The sequence below is a fragment of the Vigna umbellata genome, chromosome 8 (assembly GCF_029865625.1).
Source record: "Vigna umbellata cultivar VRB3 chromosome 8, Vumbellata_1.0, whole genome shotgun sequence".
NCBI lineage: Eukaryota > Viridiplantae > Streptophyta > Magnoliopsida > Fabales > Fabaceae > Vigna > Vigna umbellata.
In genome coordinates this window covers 16,853,861-16,872,945 of record NC_142172.1, presented here as the reverse complement: position 1 = coordinate 16,872,945, position 19,085 = coordinate 16,853,861, and the positions used below count along the sequence as shown (strand labels likewise).

At 31.1% G+C, this 19,085-nt stretch overlaps 2 protein-coding genes and 1 non-coding gene across 7 annotated transcripts; 2 read left to right on the top strand and 1 right to left on the bottom strand.

Moving 5' to 3' along the window:
* Window positions 1-1,327: 1,327 nt before the first annotated feature.
* Window positions 1,328-4,251, top strand: LOC124839583 (lipase (DUF620)). The gene is made up of 3 exons (XM_047315454.2): window positions 1,328-1,761; window positions 2,340-2,669; window positions 3,557-4,251. The coding sequence occupies exons 1-3, from the start codon at window positions 1,543-1,545 to the stop codon at window positions 4,076-4,078; spliced, it is 1,071 nt and encodes a 356-aa protein (XP_047171410.1). The 5' UTR covers window positions 1,328-1,542; the 3' UTR covers window positions 4,079-4,251.
* A 1,974-nt stretch (window positions 4,252-6,225) lies between these two features.
* On the top strand, window positions 6,226-10,859 carry SDG38 (SET domain protein 38). Of its 5 annotated transcripts, none has more exons than XM_088095981.1 (7): window positions 6,241-6,636; window positions 8,868-8,994; window positions 9,309-9,378; window positions 9,472-9,651; window positions 9,894-9,965; window positions 10,086-10,215; window positions 10,507-10,859. In XM_088095981.1, the coding sequence occupies exons 1-6, from the start codon at window positions 6,257-6,259 to the stop codon at window positions 10,178-10,180; spliced, it is 924 nt and encodes a 307-aa protein (XP_087952107.1). In that variant the 5' UTR covers window positions 6,241-6,256; the 3' UTR covers window positions 10,181-10,215; window positions 10,507-10,859. The 5 variants fall into 5 exon arrangements, with proteins under 5 accessions (XP_087952108.1, XP_087952109.1, XP_087952107.1 ...); XM_047315467.2 differs by lacking the exon at window positions 10,086-10,215 and adding an exon at window positions 8,252-8,307 and having other exon boundaries at window positions 6,266-6,636; XM_088095979.1 differs by lacking the exon at window positions 10,086-10,215 and having other exon boundaries at window positions 6,242-6,636.
* A 1,052-nt stretch (window positions 10,860-11,911) lies between these two features.
* TRNAG-UCC (transfer RNA glycine (anticodon UCC)) lies at window positions 11,912-11,983 on the bottom strand. Its single transcript has one exon. It is a non-coding gene; the product is annotated as a tRNA-Gly (tRNA).
* Between the last annotated feature and the right edge of the window lie 7,102 nt (window positions 11,984-19,085).

Genomic DNA, 19,085 nt, shown 5'->3' with positions numbered 1-19,085 from the left:
CTCATTATAAAATCATTTTTTGTAAGAAATTGTTTAACAGTGAGTATTTCTGATTTTTTCCAGGTCAATTACCAATTCCTTTATTCTTGTGAAAATTGGATAAAATTAGATAAAACAAAAATTATAAGATGAAAACTCATTATAAAATCAATTTTTTGTAAGATTGTTTAACAAGTGTTTCTGATTTTTTCAATTGGGATTACACTAGGGATGACAGAGAAAAGATTGGAGTGAGAAAGAGGAAAGAGAAAGGGTTGAGAGGAATGAGAGAGGTGAGTAAGGGTTTGGGGGTTTCTTTCCTTTTTTTTTAGTTTTGAGAATGAAAATTATTAAAATACCCTTAACCTTAAAACTTAGAATCCATGATATATAAGAATATTTTTGTCTATTAAAACCCGGTACACATTGCTAAAATGTAACTGAAAAACAGGCGTACGCGCATTAGCAAACCCCATATATATATATATATATATATATATATATATATATATATATATATATATATATATATAACATTTTTCTAATAATTTTTTAAAAAATTTTAATGACTGTGTTAGTACATTATGATATAATAAAATGTAAGTCTAAATTTTATATCAGGTAAAAATAAAAAAATTAAATATTATATAAAAATAATAATTAGATAAAAATAAAAAGAAATATTTAAAAAATTTTGAATTGACAAAATATTCTTAACAAATACTCACAAAATTTATGAATATTAATTTGATATTAATGTTTTTAACTTTTGTTTCGTATAGGATAAATATTAAAACATAAATTAAGGTTATCTTTCAACATAAAACTATATTAAAAATATTTAAGTATTCCTGAACTGAATATAACTTCATAAAATATTATTAACAAAAAAGTATATTTTTATTAATGAATCAATATATAACTAACCATATCTTAATTTTAATTTATATTTACTTTTAAACTAAACCATAATATTATACATCAGTTAAATCTTAACACTTTTTCTCAATTTAATAAATTTCACTTTATACTCCATTCTCATCATGTTCTTTTTATCAACACTTTACTCCAATTCAAATAAAACATTAATCCAAACACAACTTAAATGTATTTTTATTTCAATTTTATGATTGAACCATTGATTATTATTCCATGTATGATAAATTTCCTCTAACCATTCATAAACAGATTATGATATTACTGCATCAGATCACTGACCATATAATAAGGCAGACCAAAAGCTGAATCAAACTTCTATTTTATCTCATCTTTCTCACTTCTTTCTTTTCACTCTCTTTATAACTTCATCCTTTCTGTCACATCATAACATTCAATCTCCCACTTAACTATGGTGAAACCTTTTCACTTTTTTTTCTCCCTTTCTTTTTCTCCACGTGCACCGCACCTTCTCATCCTGCGCGTCATCAACCCCCTACACAACACAACAACAACAACAACTGCTAACAGTGTGTTGTTCCTTTGAAGCATTGTCTTAAGTCTTCCCACGCATTTTCCTCTTTCTGTGTTGTGCGTCTCACGTTTCAACAACCAGAAGAAGCTCTCATGGGTAGACTTGCACCATTATCTGAAGAACCCATCAATGAAGAAAATGAAGCAAACAACAACTCAAAGAAGTGTCTTCAATCATGGAGAAACTGGAACTGGATCAAGACTCACTTTTCCCTTGTCTTCAACAAGAAGTCTAATCTCAAGATCCTTCTCAGTGTCTTGGGTTGTCCTCTTTTTCCTCTTCCTGTCCACCCCTTATCACCTCTCAATGAGGCAAGGCCTGTTCTTCTTTCTCTCTTTTTTTTCTCACTCTCTTTTGTTCTGAATTCTAATGCACCATGCAAGAGAAGCTGCTGGTATTGCTGTCATTCCAGAACTTCTGTTATAAGCTATATATATCTCACCGGCATCAATCTTTTTTTGAAACAAGTGTTCACTTTTTGGTATATCTAAAACAAGATTATTTTCTCCAAGAAGAATGCCTTGTTGAAACCAAGAAAAAAGAAAACTTTTTATGAACACAGACGATTACTAGAAAAAAATACACCATGTGTTCTTTTTCTCTTGATGGGTTTTGTTTGTCAATGAAAAGTGAAGGGTTTTTTGGTACGTGTTTTAAAAAAGCACGGTGATTTGCTTTGTTGATCGAGATTAGAAAGTTAGCTGAAAGGGTTACTTTCTGACCTGGAAGGAGCATCTTTAATCTTTGTGTGTATGCCAGCGATTTCATCATGTTACCATGTGATTGCTGTAAAGGGTGTGGTTAAATATGCAAGGTTGATGTATTGTCTAAAGGAGAAAGAAAGAGGCATTACAATAAATATTTTTCTTGTTTTGTCGTGTAATAATAGGTGTCATCTTCGGCACAGTACATTATACAACACTTCAGGGCTGCAACAGGGTGTAAGAAGCTGGAGGGGACAGTGAAAAATGTGTTCACAACGGGGAAAGTGACGATGGATGTGGTGGATGATCTTGGATCCACCAATGGTGGTAATAATTTGGAGAAAGGGTGTTTTGTGATGTGGCAGATGGTTCCAGATAAGTGGCAGATAGAGCTGGTTTTGGGTGGTCAAAAGGTTCTGGCTGGTAGCAACGGTGCCATTGCTTGGCGCCACACCCCTTGGCTTGGCGTGCACGCCGCCAAAGGCGGCGTCCGGCCACTCCGCCGTGCACTTCAGGCAAGTTCTTCTTCACCTTCATCATCATCACGAAGTCACTATGTCTTGTTTTAAATTTTCCAACAGATTTGGTGTTGTGTTTGTTACTGGTCTTGTTATGTTGGTTGGTATAATGTTATGCATAGGTAACTGTTAATTTAAGGACATAATGATGATAATTTGAAAATATTATGTCAGTTTTCTCATTGTAAAAAATTACTGGTATGACTTATGACCTAATCCTTGGTTCCTTTGAATTGGTGGGGTACAGTGTTATAGAATAGCATAAAGGATAAGGGAAGAACCCCTTTTGTTTTAACATGGTGTTTGGAACTTATTTTGACAAAAAAAATCACAGAAAAATGATTGTTGATTTGTAACATATAAACATATCTGTTTTTTGACACATATAATACAAGTGTACTGTAATCTAATCAAATCAAATACTTTTGATTTGTTTAAATAGCCATAAATGCCAATTAACACTATAGTTCATTTTAATTAATGCAGAGCTTTCAACATATGTCACCGGCCAATTTAATGAATCTTTGATTACCTACTAAATTTCATTCATTTATTCCATCTAACCAAATTCCTGTGTTTCCTTTTCATTATTTCATTAATTTATTCCATCTAACCATGACATGTGATTATTTTGACTTAACTTTTCAATTAAGAGTCCTTAAATAAGAGTTGAATGTAATGTGATTTTCTAGCTTCTGGGTCCACTCTGCAGTGAGACTGAATTCATAGTCTACATCAAAATCAGTATCCATATGGATGTATTTTAAAACACATAACACAGAAAAATTGATCAGAAAATCTAAATTTCTGAGTTCATCATCATGAATAACTGTCTCTTGGTATCTGTGGTATTTGGTACTGATTTGAGTGGTTGTGTTCTTAAGGGACTAGACCCTTTGGCAGTGTCAGGTGTGTTCTGTGCAGCACAATACATGGGGGAGAAACAAATCTTAGGCATGGACTGTTTTGTGCTAAAACTCTCAGCTGATCAAAAGGACCTTGTTGAACGCAGTGACAACACAGCTGAGATGATAAAGCATGCCATATTTGGTTACTTCAGCCAAAGAAGTGGACTTTTGGTGTTTCTGGAGGACTCTTATCTGACCAGGATTCAAGCACCAGGCTCTCATCCCACATACTGGGAAACCACAATGTCAACGAAAATTGAAGACTACAGAGTTGTGGATGGTGTGATGATTGCACATGCTGGCTCATCAACTGCACTTATCACCAGGTTTGGTGACAACCTCAAGACTGGACCAGCCATCACAAGGTTGGAGGAGTCATGGATCATTGATGATGTTGCATTCAATGTTCCAGGCTTGTCCTTGGACTGTTTCATACCACCTCAGGAACTGCACACAGATTCTAGTTCAGATGATGATGTTTTCTATGCAAACTTGTAACTCTTTACTCCTTTTATTTTCAGCAACTAATGCTTCATGATGATGCTAATTGTCTCTTAACATGTATAATAATGCTTCTGTAATTGTATCACATTCTGGGGTTTTAGATCCTAGCTATTGATTGTTCATATGGAGTTTTTTTTTTGTTTGTTTTGAGTGTTGTATTGATAAGATATGAGGTTGTCTTTTGTATGAAGTCAAATTTGTTCCTTTTTTTTATGTAATGTAGAGTGGTTACTGTACTAATCTTAAAATTAAAAAAACCAAAAGAAAAAATATTTTTTTTAAATTGTTATATAATATTAACTTTTAAAGTAGTTGATTTGAAAGTTACAGTAATTATGATTGATAGTGTAAAAAAATTATATTCAAACAAAAACTTTTATACCATTAAAGATGATAGGCATAAATAAGCCTAACTACTATAGTAAAAGCTGTTTAAAACATTATGAACAATTGACAGAAATGAAATGATATTCATTTCTGAAATACCTACAATTTTTACATTTGTTACTATTCTTTTTATCTTTTACTTTTTTTTTTAGTAAAAATACAAAAATTTATTATTTTGGAATTTTTTTCCTTATATTATGTTTAAATATATGTCAAATAAATATAAAAGTGTTTGATTCAATATTATTATCAAGAAAAATGTCATTTTAACAATTTTTTTTACTACTTTTTTACAATAACTTATATGTTAGCATATAATTGATCCATTTCAGATATACAAAACAATAAAATAATTATACATAGTCTATTATCAAAAAAATTGTTAAAAAAACTTGTTAAAATATGATGGTCATGTTATGGTTTAAACCCTTTAGTTGTCTCTATTTGTGATCCTCATCTTATAAGTTTTGCTTGAGACGTAGCTTACACATGGGTTTTTTATTAAATAACCCTTTTATATGGCATTTTATAAAAGAAACATTTTAAACCATTCTCCACCTGCATCATCGGACCCCACCACGACCTCATCCACGAAACCCATCTCTCCCACATCTTTTCCCTCACCGCCAAGATCCTCACCTCCTGCAACGGCCTCCTCTGCCTCCGCCACAACACCGCCCTATCCATCCTCAACCCAGCCACTCGTCAAATCAGACAGGTTCCCATCTGCAAACATTTTGGCCTTCAACTACATTGAATTCGGGTTCAGCCCCCTCGCCGACGATTACAAGATCGTCTGAATCTCCATGTGCGTCGTCCCCTCGGATGACCAGGTGGTCATTCTCGACAACGTTAGGGTAGCAATAATGGCAGTAGTGATGACGAAATAGGGGCTTTTTTGGGTGGTTTTGGTGGAGGGATTTTGGGGGATTTGGGTTTTGGACTTGATGCTGGTGTAATCTTTGGAACCTTTTTAAAAGGAAAAAAAAAAGGAGTTCATCAAACGCTCAAACATCAACAGTTAATAAGTTTATGCAGAATTTGATTATCTCCCACGGCAAAATCTAATCGAGCAATCTGCAAAAGTACAAAAAGAGTATCTGATTATTATATATATATATATATATATATATATATATATATATATATATATATATATATATATATATATATAATCTTTTATAAGAACATCTAAACATTGTTTAGAATGAAATGAAAGCAGAGAATTTACTGTAAAAAAACCTATTTTTATTTAATCTGAGGGAAACCCAAATGCTGAAACTTGCAGAGATGAACATCAGCAGCAAAGACCAAACCTTTTATTTAGACTTACATAACCCTCTTCGCATTCTTCTCTTTACACTTGATAATTTTTTTTTTCAAGTTTTCACAATCTTCTTCCACCTCCATCTTCATGCATCAAAGTCAGAGAGACGGTGAAAGATGTAGGGAGCGAAAGAAGGAGAAGTTGGGGATGACAATGGAGGTGTTCGAGGTGCGCAGTAGTGGTGGAGTTTTCCAAATCCAATTTCTAAAATGTTTCTTTTATCAAATATCACGTATGTTAATATGACATGTGATAAAAAAACTTTACATTATTAAGTCAATTTAACGGTTTAACAGTAGAGACCCAATTTAGTCAATTTTTTAATATAAATAATTAAATTGACAAAATTTATAAAACGAAAATATAAATGGAAAACTCACGCTAAATAGGAACAAGTAAAAGATTTAATATTATAAGTAATCTATTATAAAAAAAAATTTAAATAAAGTTGTTAAAATATGATGTTAATGTTATTAAATCAGAGGGAACTAGTTAGTTTAGAAGAGTGTCCGTCGTCGGAGAATAAGAAATGGCAGTGTTCTCTTCATTCTCACGCCGCTTATTCAGAAAACAGTTTCCCCTCTTCTCCTTCTATTTCTCATTCTCCACAGTTTCGCCATCTCCGCCTCCGATCCGAGTCGCGCTCACCGAGTCCGTCGGCCGCGCCGTCTTCGCCACGCGCCCCATCGCGGCCGCCGACCTCGTCCACACCGCCAGCCCCGCCGTTTGCCATCCCTACTCCGGCCGCGCCTCCTGCTACTCCTGTCTCGCCGCGCTCTCCAACTCCCAACCACTCCGCGCGCCTTTTTGCAGCCAACACTGTCACCAACGATCCAAGGTTCTTTATCTCTCGTCTTTCAAATTTTATGCTCACGCATTATGCGCAAAATCTCCTTCAAAGTAGTGAATATTTGGATACTGTGTTAGAGGCATTATCAGTAACATTCTTATTCAGAGGAGTTTTGTTTCGCAATAACAATTAGCAAAGAACTTATTATGCAGAATTTTATTTCGTGGATTATAAACGTGTTATTCCCTTATACTATCATAAACAATTTTGGTGAATATTTTTTACCAATTGATATTTGTTTATTTAAAAATGTGTTCAGTTAAGAATTGAACATTTTTAAGGTATTTTTAAAATTTAAAATAATTGAGTAAACAATGAGTTGAAATTAAAGTTAGAAGTGAATTAAAAGGTAACTTTTCGCATTTCCATCTTCCCTCATCATGAGTTTCATCTCATTTTATAGGATAACACTTCAGATTTCTTTGGTATAGAACATTGAGAGAGAGAGAGAGAGAGAGAGAGAGAGCGCCAATAAGTGAAATAATTTGGTTAGTTTGGTTGGAGAAGAGAACGAGCATTTATTTTATAAATATGTTGGGAGTCATTCTACTATTTCTTAACTATTTTTGTATAATTTTATATTTTGTATTAAATTAATTAAGTTATACTACTTTCAAATGCTTCTGTTCTGTTTCTCATATTTCTACTTTACCCAATAATTAAATATCCAGTTTTTTTTTTCTCTCAACTTATTTCTTTTATATTTCGATTCTCTCTATTTCTTTACTCAAAACCAAATACATCATTAATGTTGTTTATTGGATTGATTACAAAGGAGAAGCTCCAATTCTGATCAGAGAGCATCATCGTGATCATCTTAAACTTTTTGATGATCTTGTTCTAACCACCATGAAAATTGGATCCCCTAATATTTAAAAATAATAGCACAATTTTAATATTTCAAAATGTTGTAATATGATTATATTTTTACTTAATAAAGCACACAAAATTTTGACTTCTTTATTTATGTTGATAATAATATCCAAACAGAGTATCAAACTAACACAACCTGCTACATAAAAAAAAAAAAGGTTATCCTTCTAGCTCTTTTTGAAGTAAATTTATCCACCAAATCTTAATGATTGGAGGTCTTGTATATTGTACCTTCTCCAAAATCTGAAGGCCCTGAATAATTTGGAGGTCTTGTATATTGTACTTTCTCCAAAATCTGAAGGCCCTGAATAACTGGAGGTCTTGTGGATAGGGTCTGTTTACTTAGGTTGTTCTACTGGTCTAAACATCACCAGGCCTAAACATCGTTTAGGGTCTGTAGACTATTGGTTAGTTGTGAGACATATAAAACATCTTTTAACTTAATATCTACATTGCCAAAAAATGTTCTTTAGTTAGCTGCATGTACCAAATTTAACTTTTAATACTTGTAAAAGGGCTAACTACTTGTAAGGTCTTGTATAGTGACAATTAGTATCTGACTTTGTGCTTATATGCCATAAGTAATTTGTAAGGTCTCATGTGTTGCATGATCAGCTTCAACAATTAACCCGAATTTTAAAATGCAATGAAGTAGTTTTGCAGTGAACATATTTAAGTTTTTGCTTGTCTGTAGATGTGTACTTATTTTTAGATTTGTTATGTTACTTAGGGATATTACGATGTTGAGATGAAAGCAAATTGGGTGGCTTTTGATGACTATTGTGGGTATGAGATTTCCTTCTCTAGCATCAGATTTTTGGCATCTTCAATTGAGACGGGTTTCAACAATATTTTGGACAGATTTATAACATAATTTTGTATTCATTCTTTTTGGAATTAATTTTCTCTTTGATTTCCTTAGTAATCCTATTAGGTTTTATGCACTACAATTCTTGAACCCTCGCAAAAAAAAGTTGTATATATTCATCCTTTCTTAACCTTATTGAATGTGGTTAGAGATATGATTTAATTGCAGTCAATAGGGAGACATGATGGCGGAAATATCTTACCAATTTATACTAAATATAAATAATCATGCATGTACGTGACACATTCTATTCATTATATTCTTTCTCGATTTCTATCTTCTCACAATGGTTCCAAAGGCGTACCATCCTGCGTGACTTGTTTTGTCACCAATCCTTTCAACAAATGCTTTTGTCAGCTGTTGATAAAATTTTTGAAACAGTTTTGGTGTTTGTTAAAACTTAACATCTTAGCTTATCATTTAGTATTTTACTGTATCTAAAATATATAAGTGACAATTTCCTAATCTTCTCACAAAGGTCTCGTGGTTTGAAGTATCCCTTTCTGGTAAAGCGATTGGCTTGCATGGTCATAGCAGGAGATGCCAGAAGTGACACTCTTGACATACTCCAGCCTGCCAATTTTACTCCTGAGATGGTATCAAAGGTGAGACAATTAGAAGTTTAGGATAATGACTACAAAATTCAAATGCTGGTTATTTTAGATAGCTGGTTTCTTCTAAAAACAATGATAACCTGATTCTGAAAGTCAATTAATTTTCTTGTGGACATCTGAATGATAGATGCACAACACAGCTTTTTTCACTTGTTCCTAGCACAGCTTTCTGCTATAAGTGGTCACCTTTTATATAAATTGTTCACTACAGCATGAGGATAGAATTATTGCTGTTTAAATTGGAATCTAATTTGGCTTCAGTTTTTTGCTCCTGTGATCTGTTTATGCATAGCGTCATTTTTCAGATGGAAGAAGAGTTTGTCTTGCTAAGGAATGCCTTTGCGGAGGCACTTATTGGAGATGATCATATTGCCTGTATCCTTCTTTTGTCAAGAACATTTTGTACGAAGTACTGCACAAACACAAGAGATGTAAGTTGAGAGACTATTTTTCTTAACATTTAAAAAGTTTTAACCAAGCAATGGTACATTAATGTTTTGGCTCGAATTCGAATCAATGCATTTCGCATTGAGTTGGTCGGAGGACTGTATGAAGATCTTCTTTCATTAGCTGTTGCATCTGTCGAAGCTGAGGCTGCTGTTGGAAATGCTGTCTATATACTTCCGTCCTTCTACAATCATGATTGTGGTGAGTACAGTTTTATTTTTCCCTCAATTTCTTGTATTCATTCATCTATGACTTTTCTCTTTTCCTATCTTTGATTACTTTCTCAAGATTTCCAACTGAAAACAAATATTTGCATTCCATGTTTAGGAGAAGTTGTTACTAAAACGTGACACACATACGTGCACACACAGTGTTGACCTCCTAGACCATAAATCTTTTTTTCCACCTTGAGAAAGGGGCAATCTAAGTCAATTTGTTTACAGATCCTAATGCACACATCATATGGATAGATAACGCTCATGCAAAATTGAAGGCACTCCGTGACATTGATGAAGGTTTGTTCTAGGATGTGTACTTTATTTAACTGAATGTCTTTTCTCTTGTAATTCTATAGGTTGCAACTAGTCTGTTTGGTGATCTTGGAAAAAAATATGCTCATGGGCTTTTTCTGACAGTAGTTGGCAATCTCCAATCAACACAATCCATTGTGAAATCATTTCTTTTAATGGAAAACTTTAGGCGAAATCATCAAATAAAGACTCTGCTATGAATGGTTGTACAAGGTTTTTGGTTAGTGGACACACGGTATTGACTGATCCATTCTTAGAAAAATTAGTTCCATTGTTGTACTTCCACTTTTGTCATTCTTGGTGGTCCATCGAAATGTATGTATCATTCATAATCATTTTCCCATACCATAAGTAAATAAAATATGGGATTTAATTAGGTCAAAGCAAGTGTTAAGAATTTATATTATTATTAGAATAAAAAATATTAGTCTTCTTGGCAAATAGCAACTTATTACTCCCCACTTATCTGAAATACTTTTGCTGAATTTGCATTGATGCACTACAATTCTCTTTTGGTAAACTGCAGGTGAAGAACTCAGAATCTGCTATATTGATGCCAGCCTGGAACGCGATGCCAGAAGAGAGCTTCTGTTTCAAGGTTTTGGTTTTCAATGCAATTGTAGTAGGTGCTTACATGGCGATTAATCATTCTTCTCTTAAGGTTTCTCCTGGACTCTGCAATTGTAGTGATTGTGTTCTGACATTGAAAAATTCCCCAAGTTATATGAGGTGCAATTTTTGGGGGAGAAGGATGGGTTAGAAAAAGTTCTAAGGATTTCATTTTCGATTTACGGATTTGAGTTAGGCATATTCCATTATGCTTCCTGCATCAGTGAAGTCTGAAACATTTTCTAGAAATCACATTCTCATTTTACGACATGTTTTATTTAGTGGAGTGTTCCATAAACTGCTGCAGAAACCTTGTACACTAATCTTGTCAAATGAAAAGTTTTTTTAGATTATATAATTTTTTTTTTAATTTTTGGATTACCCAATTTCAAAGTTATTTCAAAAAATAACTTTTAAATTATACAATCTAAAAAAATGTAAAATCGAAAAAAAATTATGGAGGTGAAGGAAAAACTGTCATTTAAAAATTATTCAAGTTGGATCTTGTCACTTTTCTAAAAAATATTAACAAAGATTACAATTAAAGTAATACTAAACTTAAATATTATATCTTAGCTAGAGCATATATAAACGTTAAAAACAATGTTTGCTTAGTGATATTACGATTAAATGAATCATATTTCTTTTATATTTTAAAATGAACTAAAATAAGTTTTATTATTCAAATATCTTTCGTTCAATGAATTTTTTTTGTATAAATATATGTTGGTGTTTGGAGTAACACTAACCTATAATATAATAAATTTATTAAATGATGGTTATTATTAGTTTGAGATATATTAATCAGTACTTAAATAAAAGTGTTTTAGGACACACTCATCACGAATATAAAAAAATGAAAAAACATTGTGAAGGAGACATATACCAACCTAAGTGAAAGGAGAGAAATATCTGAAATAGAAGAGATGGGAGGACAAAGGGGTATGAAAGATAGTATAAAAGTGAAAGAAATTAAATAATAATAAATATATAGTAAAGGGAATTTTTTCCAATTAGATAAAAATATTTAAATTTAAACAAAAGTAAGAAGATTGATTTTGAGATATAATAAATTTATTAAAAGATGGTTATTATTAGTTTGAGATATATTAATTAATACTTACATAAGAATGTTTTAGGAGTCACTTATCACCAACATAAAAAAAAATAAAAGGAGTGAAATATTTGAAATAGAAGAATTGAAGGACAAAGGGGTATGAGACATGTATAAAAAGCAAGTGAAAGAAATTCAATAATAATTAATATATAGTAAAGGAAATAATTTTGTAATTAGATAAATAAAAAATATACAATAATTAAAATGCGTTTGCCGGGAGTCGAACCCGGGTCTATTGCTTGGAAGGCAATTATCCTAACCGTTGGACTACAAACGCTACTTGATAATGTAAATCTGTCTAATGTTATTATAAAATAGTTATATATATAAAATTGTAGAAGAAATACTAATATTTTATATATTCATAATCATGCATTTATATCTTAAGAAGAAGAAGAAAATAAATTTATTTATTTTAACTCATTAACTCATATAACTCCCTAATTCAACATATCAAGTAATGAATTGGAATCACATGTTTGTACTTAATTAATTATTTAAAGAGAAAACAATTTTTGTTAATCAATTATTTATTATTTATTATGTAAAAATTAAACTAATATTTATTATCTATTATAATATAATAAAATATGATATTAGAAAAATTACCTTCTTATTTATGTTTATTCTGTTGATAAGAATCTTCATTGCGAATTTTTTTGTCATTTAATATTTTGTCATATTAATTATTTTTTCTACGCTACTTTCTTTTCTTTTATGATATTTCATTACTTAGTCACTTAATAAAATTAAATTTCAAAAATTTATTTTAATTTTATTTTGTAAAATATAATCATTTAAAAAAATAATTTAATGTTTTAAAAACTATCAATAATAAAACATATTTATATTAAATTATAATATATATATATATATATATATATATATATATATATATATATATATTTGTATTATTGAATATTCTCTTATATTTTAGTATGTAAAATTTAAATTGATATTACCTAATAAATAATTACACTAATAATGTCTAAATAAAATTATGTATAAAGGCTGTATTTAATAATTCATTTCAAAGAGTTAAAGTATATATATATATATATATATATATATATATATATATATATATATATAATATATATATATATTTGTAATATAAAAAAGCACAAATGTGATTATTTTATGAAATTTAAAATCTTTAAATCAATATCTACAACGTCAATTATATCTAATAGTTTAATTTGAATAATAATGATGATGATAAATATGTTTAAAAATATATGTCAAGCTCAACAATTAAAATTTATCACTTAAATTAATATACTAAATCACAAAAATTCAGACCTATTTTTAATATTACAAAACTTTAATACAAAAGTAGTAATTTACTCATATAATTATTAATAAGTGAACTTTAAACCTAATTCAACCCAATTCATTTATAAGATGATATTTATGTAAGGACTTGGATTTGAGTCAGCAAAAAGGGGATGACAAGTGGCAAAAGATGAGAGGTTGAGTACTTTAAAATAAAATTACATTAGTTTTGAAACATTGATTTTTAACTCATTCCTCTTGTCTGAGAAACCATTCCTCTTCCTGCAAGCTCTCTCCTCCTCCTATATCTTCTCCCTTTTCATTCTTCACACTGAACCATTAAATTCTCGATTAGGTGCCGCCCCAACGATCACAAAGTAGCGGGTCTTGCTCTTAGTCGATCCTTTTCTCTAATCAGAACCGGTAAGAAAACCCCCTTTCTCATGTGCCCTAGGGTTGTAAGCATGTGATTGAACTTGTTGCATGCAACCCATTTCGTTTTCTTCCATAATCTAGCTTCTATTTGGTGTTAAGATTCGTTTTCTATCATCAATTGATGATTTATAGGTGATTCTAACATTTTGAAAGTGCAAGCAAGTGGTCTAGGGTTCCTACTTGAGCTTGGTTGTCTACACTAGAGGTAAGGGGAGCTAGTTCTTCTTTTTCGATTTAGTTGTATGACGTGAATGCATGATGATTTTCAAATTGGTATGTTGTTGGAAGCATAATTTTGAATTTTGCTAACTTGAAATGCATGTATGGAAGTGTGAGTGTTACGTGAATTTGGTGATTGATGGATATGAACTGTTTGGGATGATTTTGAGTGATGAATTATGTATGTTGGAACTGTTTTGGTGTGTAAAATTTGTTGTGGTGTTGATAGGAAGGAAAATCAAGTGTCTTAAGGTCACTTTTTGGTCATTTTGGAGGAAGTGAGGTAGTGATTTTGAGTAAATGAGGTTTGTCATGTTTTTGGACTGTGGGGACAGTTTCACCCACTGTATTGTGACTTGTTTGAGTCACTAATTTGGTCAAGATAGGTGCAAAGTGGTAAGAATCAAATTTGGGTCCCTAAGTTGTTGAAGTTAGTGTTTTGGGGCTGAAAGTGAACTTTAATCACTTAAAAATGGTAGTAGAAATGTTTAGAATAATTTGGATAAGTTTAATTAAGTCTAAAACGAGAATTAAGAGTCTAAGAAGTTGAGAAAAGTGGTTAGAAATGGCCAAGGGAGATTCTGATACAGTCTGCAGAATTCTGAGAATTCTGCAGAATTAAATTCTGCAGAATGTGCAAACTGAGCGTTCGTCCATGTCGGAGTTGAACGCTCGGTCATGCCATGTGCTGAGTAGCGTTCGGTCAGTTGAAGGTTTAATTAGCGTTCGGTCAGGGGCTGAATTAGTAGCGAGCGTCCATAAGTAGTAGCGAGCGTTCATATTGGAGGCGTTCGACCTAGTGTTTGATGTCCGTCCAAGGGTGTATGACGTTCGTCCAAACAGTGTCCGTCCAAGGGTGTATGACGTTCGTCCAAACAGTGTCCGTCCAAGGGTGTATGACGTTCGTCCCAACAGTGTTCGCCCAAGGGCTTTTGACGTTCGTCCAAATAGGGTTCGTCCAAGTGCTTTTGGCGTCCGTCCAAACAGGGTTCGTCCATTTAAGTGGTGGTGTTTTCTGTTTTATTTCCTCTCATTCCAGTAAGCTATGTTATTTAAATATTTCAGTTACAATTTATGAATGCATTTTCATGTGATCCAAATTGGTTGAAAGTGTGTGGTTATAAGTGGTTTATGATGTACATTGTCGATCCAAAAGGAATATCATGACATTTAAAATGGTCGGATTTAATCGGAAATTAGATCTCTCGGTGGGATCAGTTAGTGTATTGAATGAATGTAAGAGGCTTCCATATGGGGGGTTATCCCTAACACTCCAACGGTCTTTCATTCTCACTTAGAGAGGAGTGACGCGTGTGGTGGGAGTAGTGGGAGGTCCTAGGGTAGACGCTATCACTGGAGGTCTATTCCGCGGTAACGGATTAGCCTTGTGTATGGTCGGGTGGAACCCCTCGGCAATGGCTTTGCAAAGCAGTAGAGGCCATCACAAGTGCACAACCCGCCCCAGCTCTACATACATTCTATGTCCGGACGTGTCTAGAGTCTTAACATGATAGGATGCTTGTCTTGATGAGTTTTATGAAATAAATGCTAATGTTTATGATGACTTATGTGTATGGATATTCTGGTAAATGCTAGATTGGTTGAAAATGAATTGTATGATTGTTTGAGACCTAGCTCACCCTTGCATTTGTATGTGTTGCATGTGTTTGCTTTCCCCTTGCGATGATCATCCAATCCTTTGGATGTGAGCAGTAGGTGATGATGTACCTTTGGAGCAAGCTTTGGAAGTTGAGGAAGACCCAGCACCTAGTGCTTAGGATTTCTACTAGCTCTTATGTTATATAGCTCTTCATTTTGAAAGACTTCTAGACTTCATTTTATCATGATCCGTCATTTCGGGAAACTTTTTAGGTCTCTTTAAAATTTCATTAGTCTTGTATTTTGGAGAATTATGAATTTGTACTTAAGTTTTAAAACTTCTCAGCCAGACTTGGATAGTTGTACTCCTTAATTCTATCTATTGTGTACCCTTAACTGCTTTCTATTATTATAATCGATGCATTCTACATATATATATTGCTATATATTTTGGGATGTCACATTTTACATCACTCATATATTATAAATTGGTTTTATTTTTAATTAGTGTGAGACTTCGAAAAATAACTAACACTATTTAATTGTTTGCTTTATTTGATATTTTTTTTTATTTGACAGTCTAATCTTCTACAAACTTACTGTTATCTAAAGGTAAAATTATTTTGTCAATCAATTTTTTTTATCCTTATAAAACAAACAGAATTTCTTACATCAATTTCTTTCAAATAATAAATTGAAAATTTAATCCCTATTGTATTCTTAAAAATTACTTTTAAAGTAAATTGATTTTTAAAATAAACATATAAATAACTTTTTTAAAATAAACATATAAATGCTTACACACATTTTAACTATTACTAAAAAAAAATTCTTATATATTTTCAATATATTTATTACGTTAAAGAATAATTTATATTACTTTATGATTTATAATTACTTAATCATTTAATAAAATTAAATTTATAAAAAATATATTTTATTTTTATTTCTTAAAATAATATTTATTTAAAAAATAATATATGTTTATTGATAATAAAATATAAAATAAACTGATGAAATAATTTTATCATAAAAAATTTACCAATAAAAAAATATATTTATATTTTATATTGAACAATAATATAAATATTATTTTTATTTTTAGTATGTAAAAATTAAATTAATTTTATCTAATAAAGATGAGCATTAATGATATATGTATATAAAACTCCATATAAGATTTTAAATAATTATATTTAAAATAGAATAAATTAAAATATTGTATTTAATAATTTATTTTAAGGTTTAAAATATATATTTGTAATAAAAGAGTTACATTACTTAATATTATCATTTGTAATTTACTTAATACTTTATTTCAAATGTTTAAAAAATATATTTGTAATAAAAAATCATACATCTTAATATTATAATTTTGGTTTTAAATTTTTTTAATTTATTTTTTATTATTTTTAATTTCAAAATGTAATAATCTTAGTAAGACCAAAACAAAAAAGGTAAAAACTAACAAACTTCTTGCTTTAAAATATATCACTTATGTATTTATATTGTCATTAAATAAATATAAAAGCATACATTAAACCTATATTGATTAGATGAGTTTATAAACACACATTAGATGATTATAAAAAATATTTATACTGAGTTTAACAATACACATTGGACAATGTTGTCCATACACTAATTAGATAAGTATAGGAAAAACAATTAGACAAGTCCACTAATCTATCTATACATTAATTAGACAAGTATAACAAGAAACATTAAATGAGTCATTTTATTCATTAATTAAACGAATATAACAAAAATTATTAAACGGGTCTTGCAATACACATTATACCAATTTAACAATATACATTAGACGAGTCGTTTATATACTAATTAGATGAGTATAACAAACAAATTAGACGAGTAATTTCATTCATTGATTAAACAAATATAACAAAAAAACATCAAGTGGGTCTATCGATGTACTTATTAAACAAATCTAACAATACACATTAAACGAGTTTATCCATACAATTAGTAGACAAGTATAGCAAAAACCATTAAACGAGACATTTCATATATTGATTAGAAAAGTCTATTAAATATATTAGACGAGTTTAGAAAAGCAAGTTCTTTCATACATAGATTATATAAGTCTATTAATACACATTAGACGAGTCTGTTCACTCACTGATTATATGAGTCTTGCAATACACATTAGACGAGTTTGAACATTGATTAGACAAATCTAGTAGTATACGAGTGTGTTCATATACTTATGAGACAAGTCTAGCAATACATATTAGAAGAATTTGTAAATGCATTAATTAGACGAGTTTAAGAATACACATCAAAAAAGTTTTTTCATACATTTAATAGACGAGTATTGCAAAAAATATTACACGAGTCTAACAATACACATAAGATGAAACTATAAATACACTAATTAAGGTCAACTTCTCATACATTGGTCAATTCTAGGATAAACTCTCACACTTATGCTATCATATCTAAAAATTCCTTTCTCATCTTTCATCCCTCTACAATGCTCTATTTCTCTTTCTTTCAATTTTTACGTGTGATGGACAAATTTATGATCACCAAAATATGATGTCACAAACTTGTTGAACAATCGGCAAGTATGACCGAATCGTTTCAAGTAATAAACTCGGTAAGACCAAGTATCGTTCTCCCAAAGGACTCACGGCCTAGTTTAGTTATGTGATTTGTTGATTAGCTAAGACTTAAGAACAAAATAATTGGATTTTACTATGCAAAAGACGAAAATAAACATGTATGCATGAGGTTGATCAATGGCTAAAACAAAATACAAACACTTTCAATGGATTATATTAATGAATATGTTGTTGGGGTTTATCAAATTCATCTTATCCACTCTCATATATTTTAGGAATTCAACATTCAATTCATCATTGTTAATGCCACTCTCTAAATTACCTTTCAAGAAGGCTTCTCCCTAATTACGAGTTCATACGATTCCTAGCATTCCTAATAATTAGTTTATTTAGCACAGGAGCTTAAGGCAACCAATATACTTATTGGGAGAAATTCCCCGGATCTAGATTTCCCCGTACGTTCCCGTATCGACAAAATCAATAATCATGCATTGACTGAGTTAAACAAAGCAAGCATTAAGCAAAGAGGAAAAACCCTAACTAATGATGAAAGAAAGCATAAATCTTAGATTAAGATGCAAGCACAAATTCCATATATGAGAGCTTCAAAAGATTACATTGATTCCCCCAACAAACATACAAGGTTTAGTTCACCATATTCATGGTGAACCTAGATGAACAATAATGAAAGAATGAAAGATAAAACCCTAGAAATGTGAAGAGGTAGCCGGAGCATCCAAGATCCTCCTTCAAAGGGGTGGAAGAGAGAGTGTTTGCTTTGTTTCTGCCAAAGATACCAAACCCTAAGACATATATGTCTTTAAATAAGACATAAAAATAATAGAAAACGGGTCCAAGCCCAAACAGATCATAAAATCGCAGAAAATTGGCCCAAAACTCGTATGGTTGACTTTTTCCGTATTCTGGTTGACTAGTTGACTTTTTGGTTGACTGGTTGACTTTTCTGATTCCATCTCTCTCCTTCTTCACTTCTTTCACTAAATTCACCTTAAAACCTGCACAAAAACACTGAAATCAAGCATAAACCAGTTTTCTTAAAATAAATTCTCTTAACTAAAGTAAATCACTTACTTAATGCTTCCTATAATATCTCAATTGGTTTGCTACGTTCTATTTTCTAAATAAAAGCAAAGGTTTTCCATAAACCTCTCTTTATGTTCTACTCAAGACTTGCACAAGTGACCACGTAGTCCATCAAAGAGCTTTCACCAACTAAGCTACACCACATCTTGTGAACTCATGCAA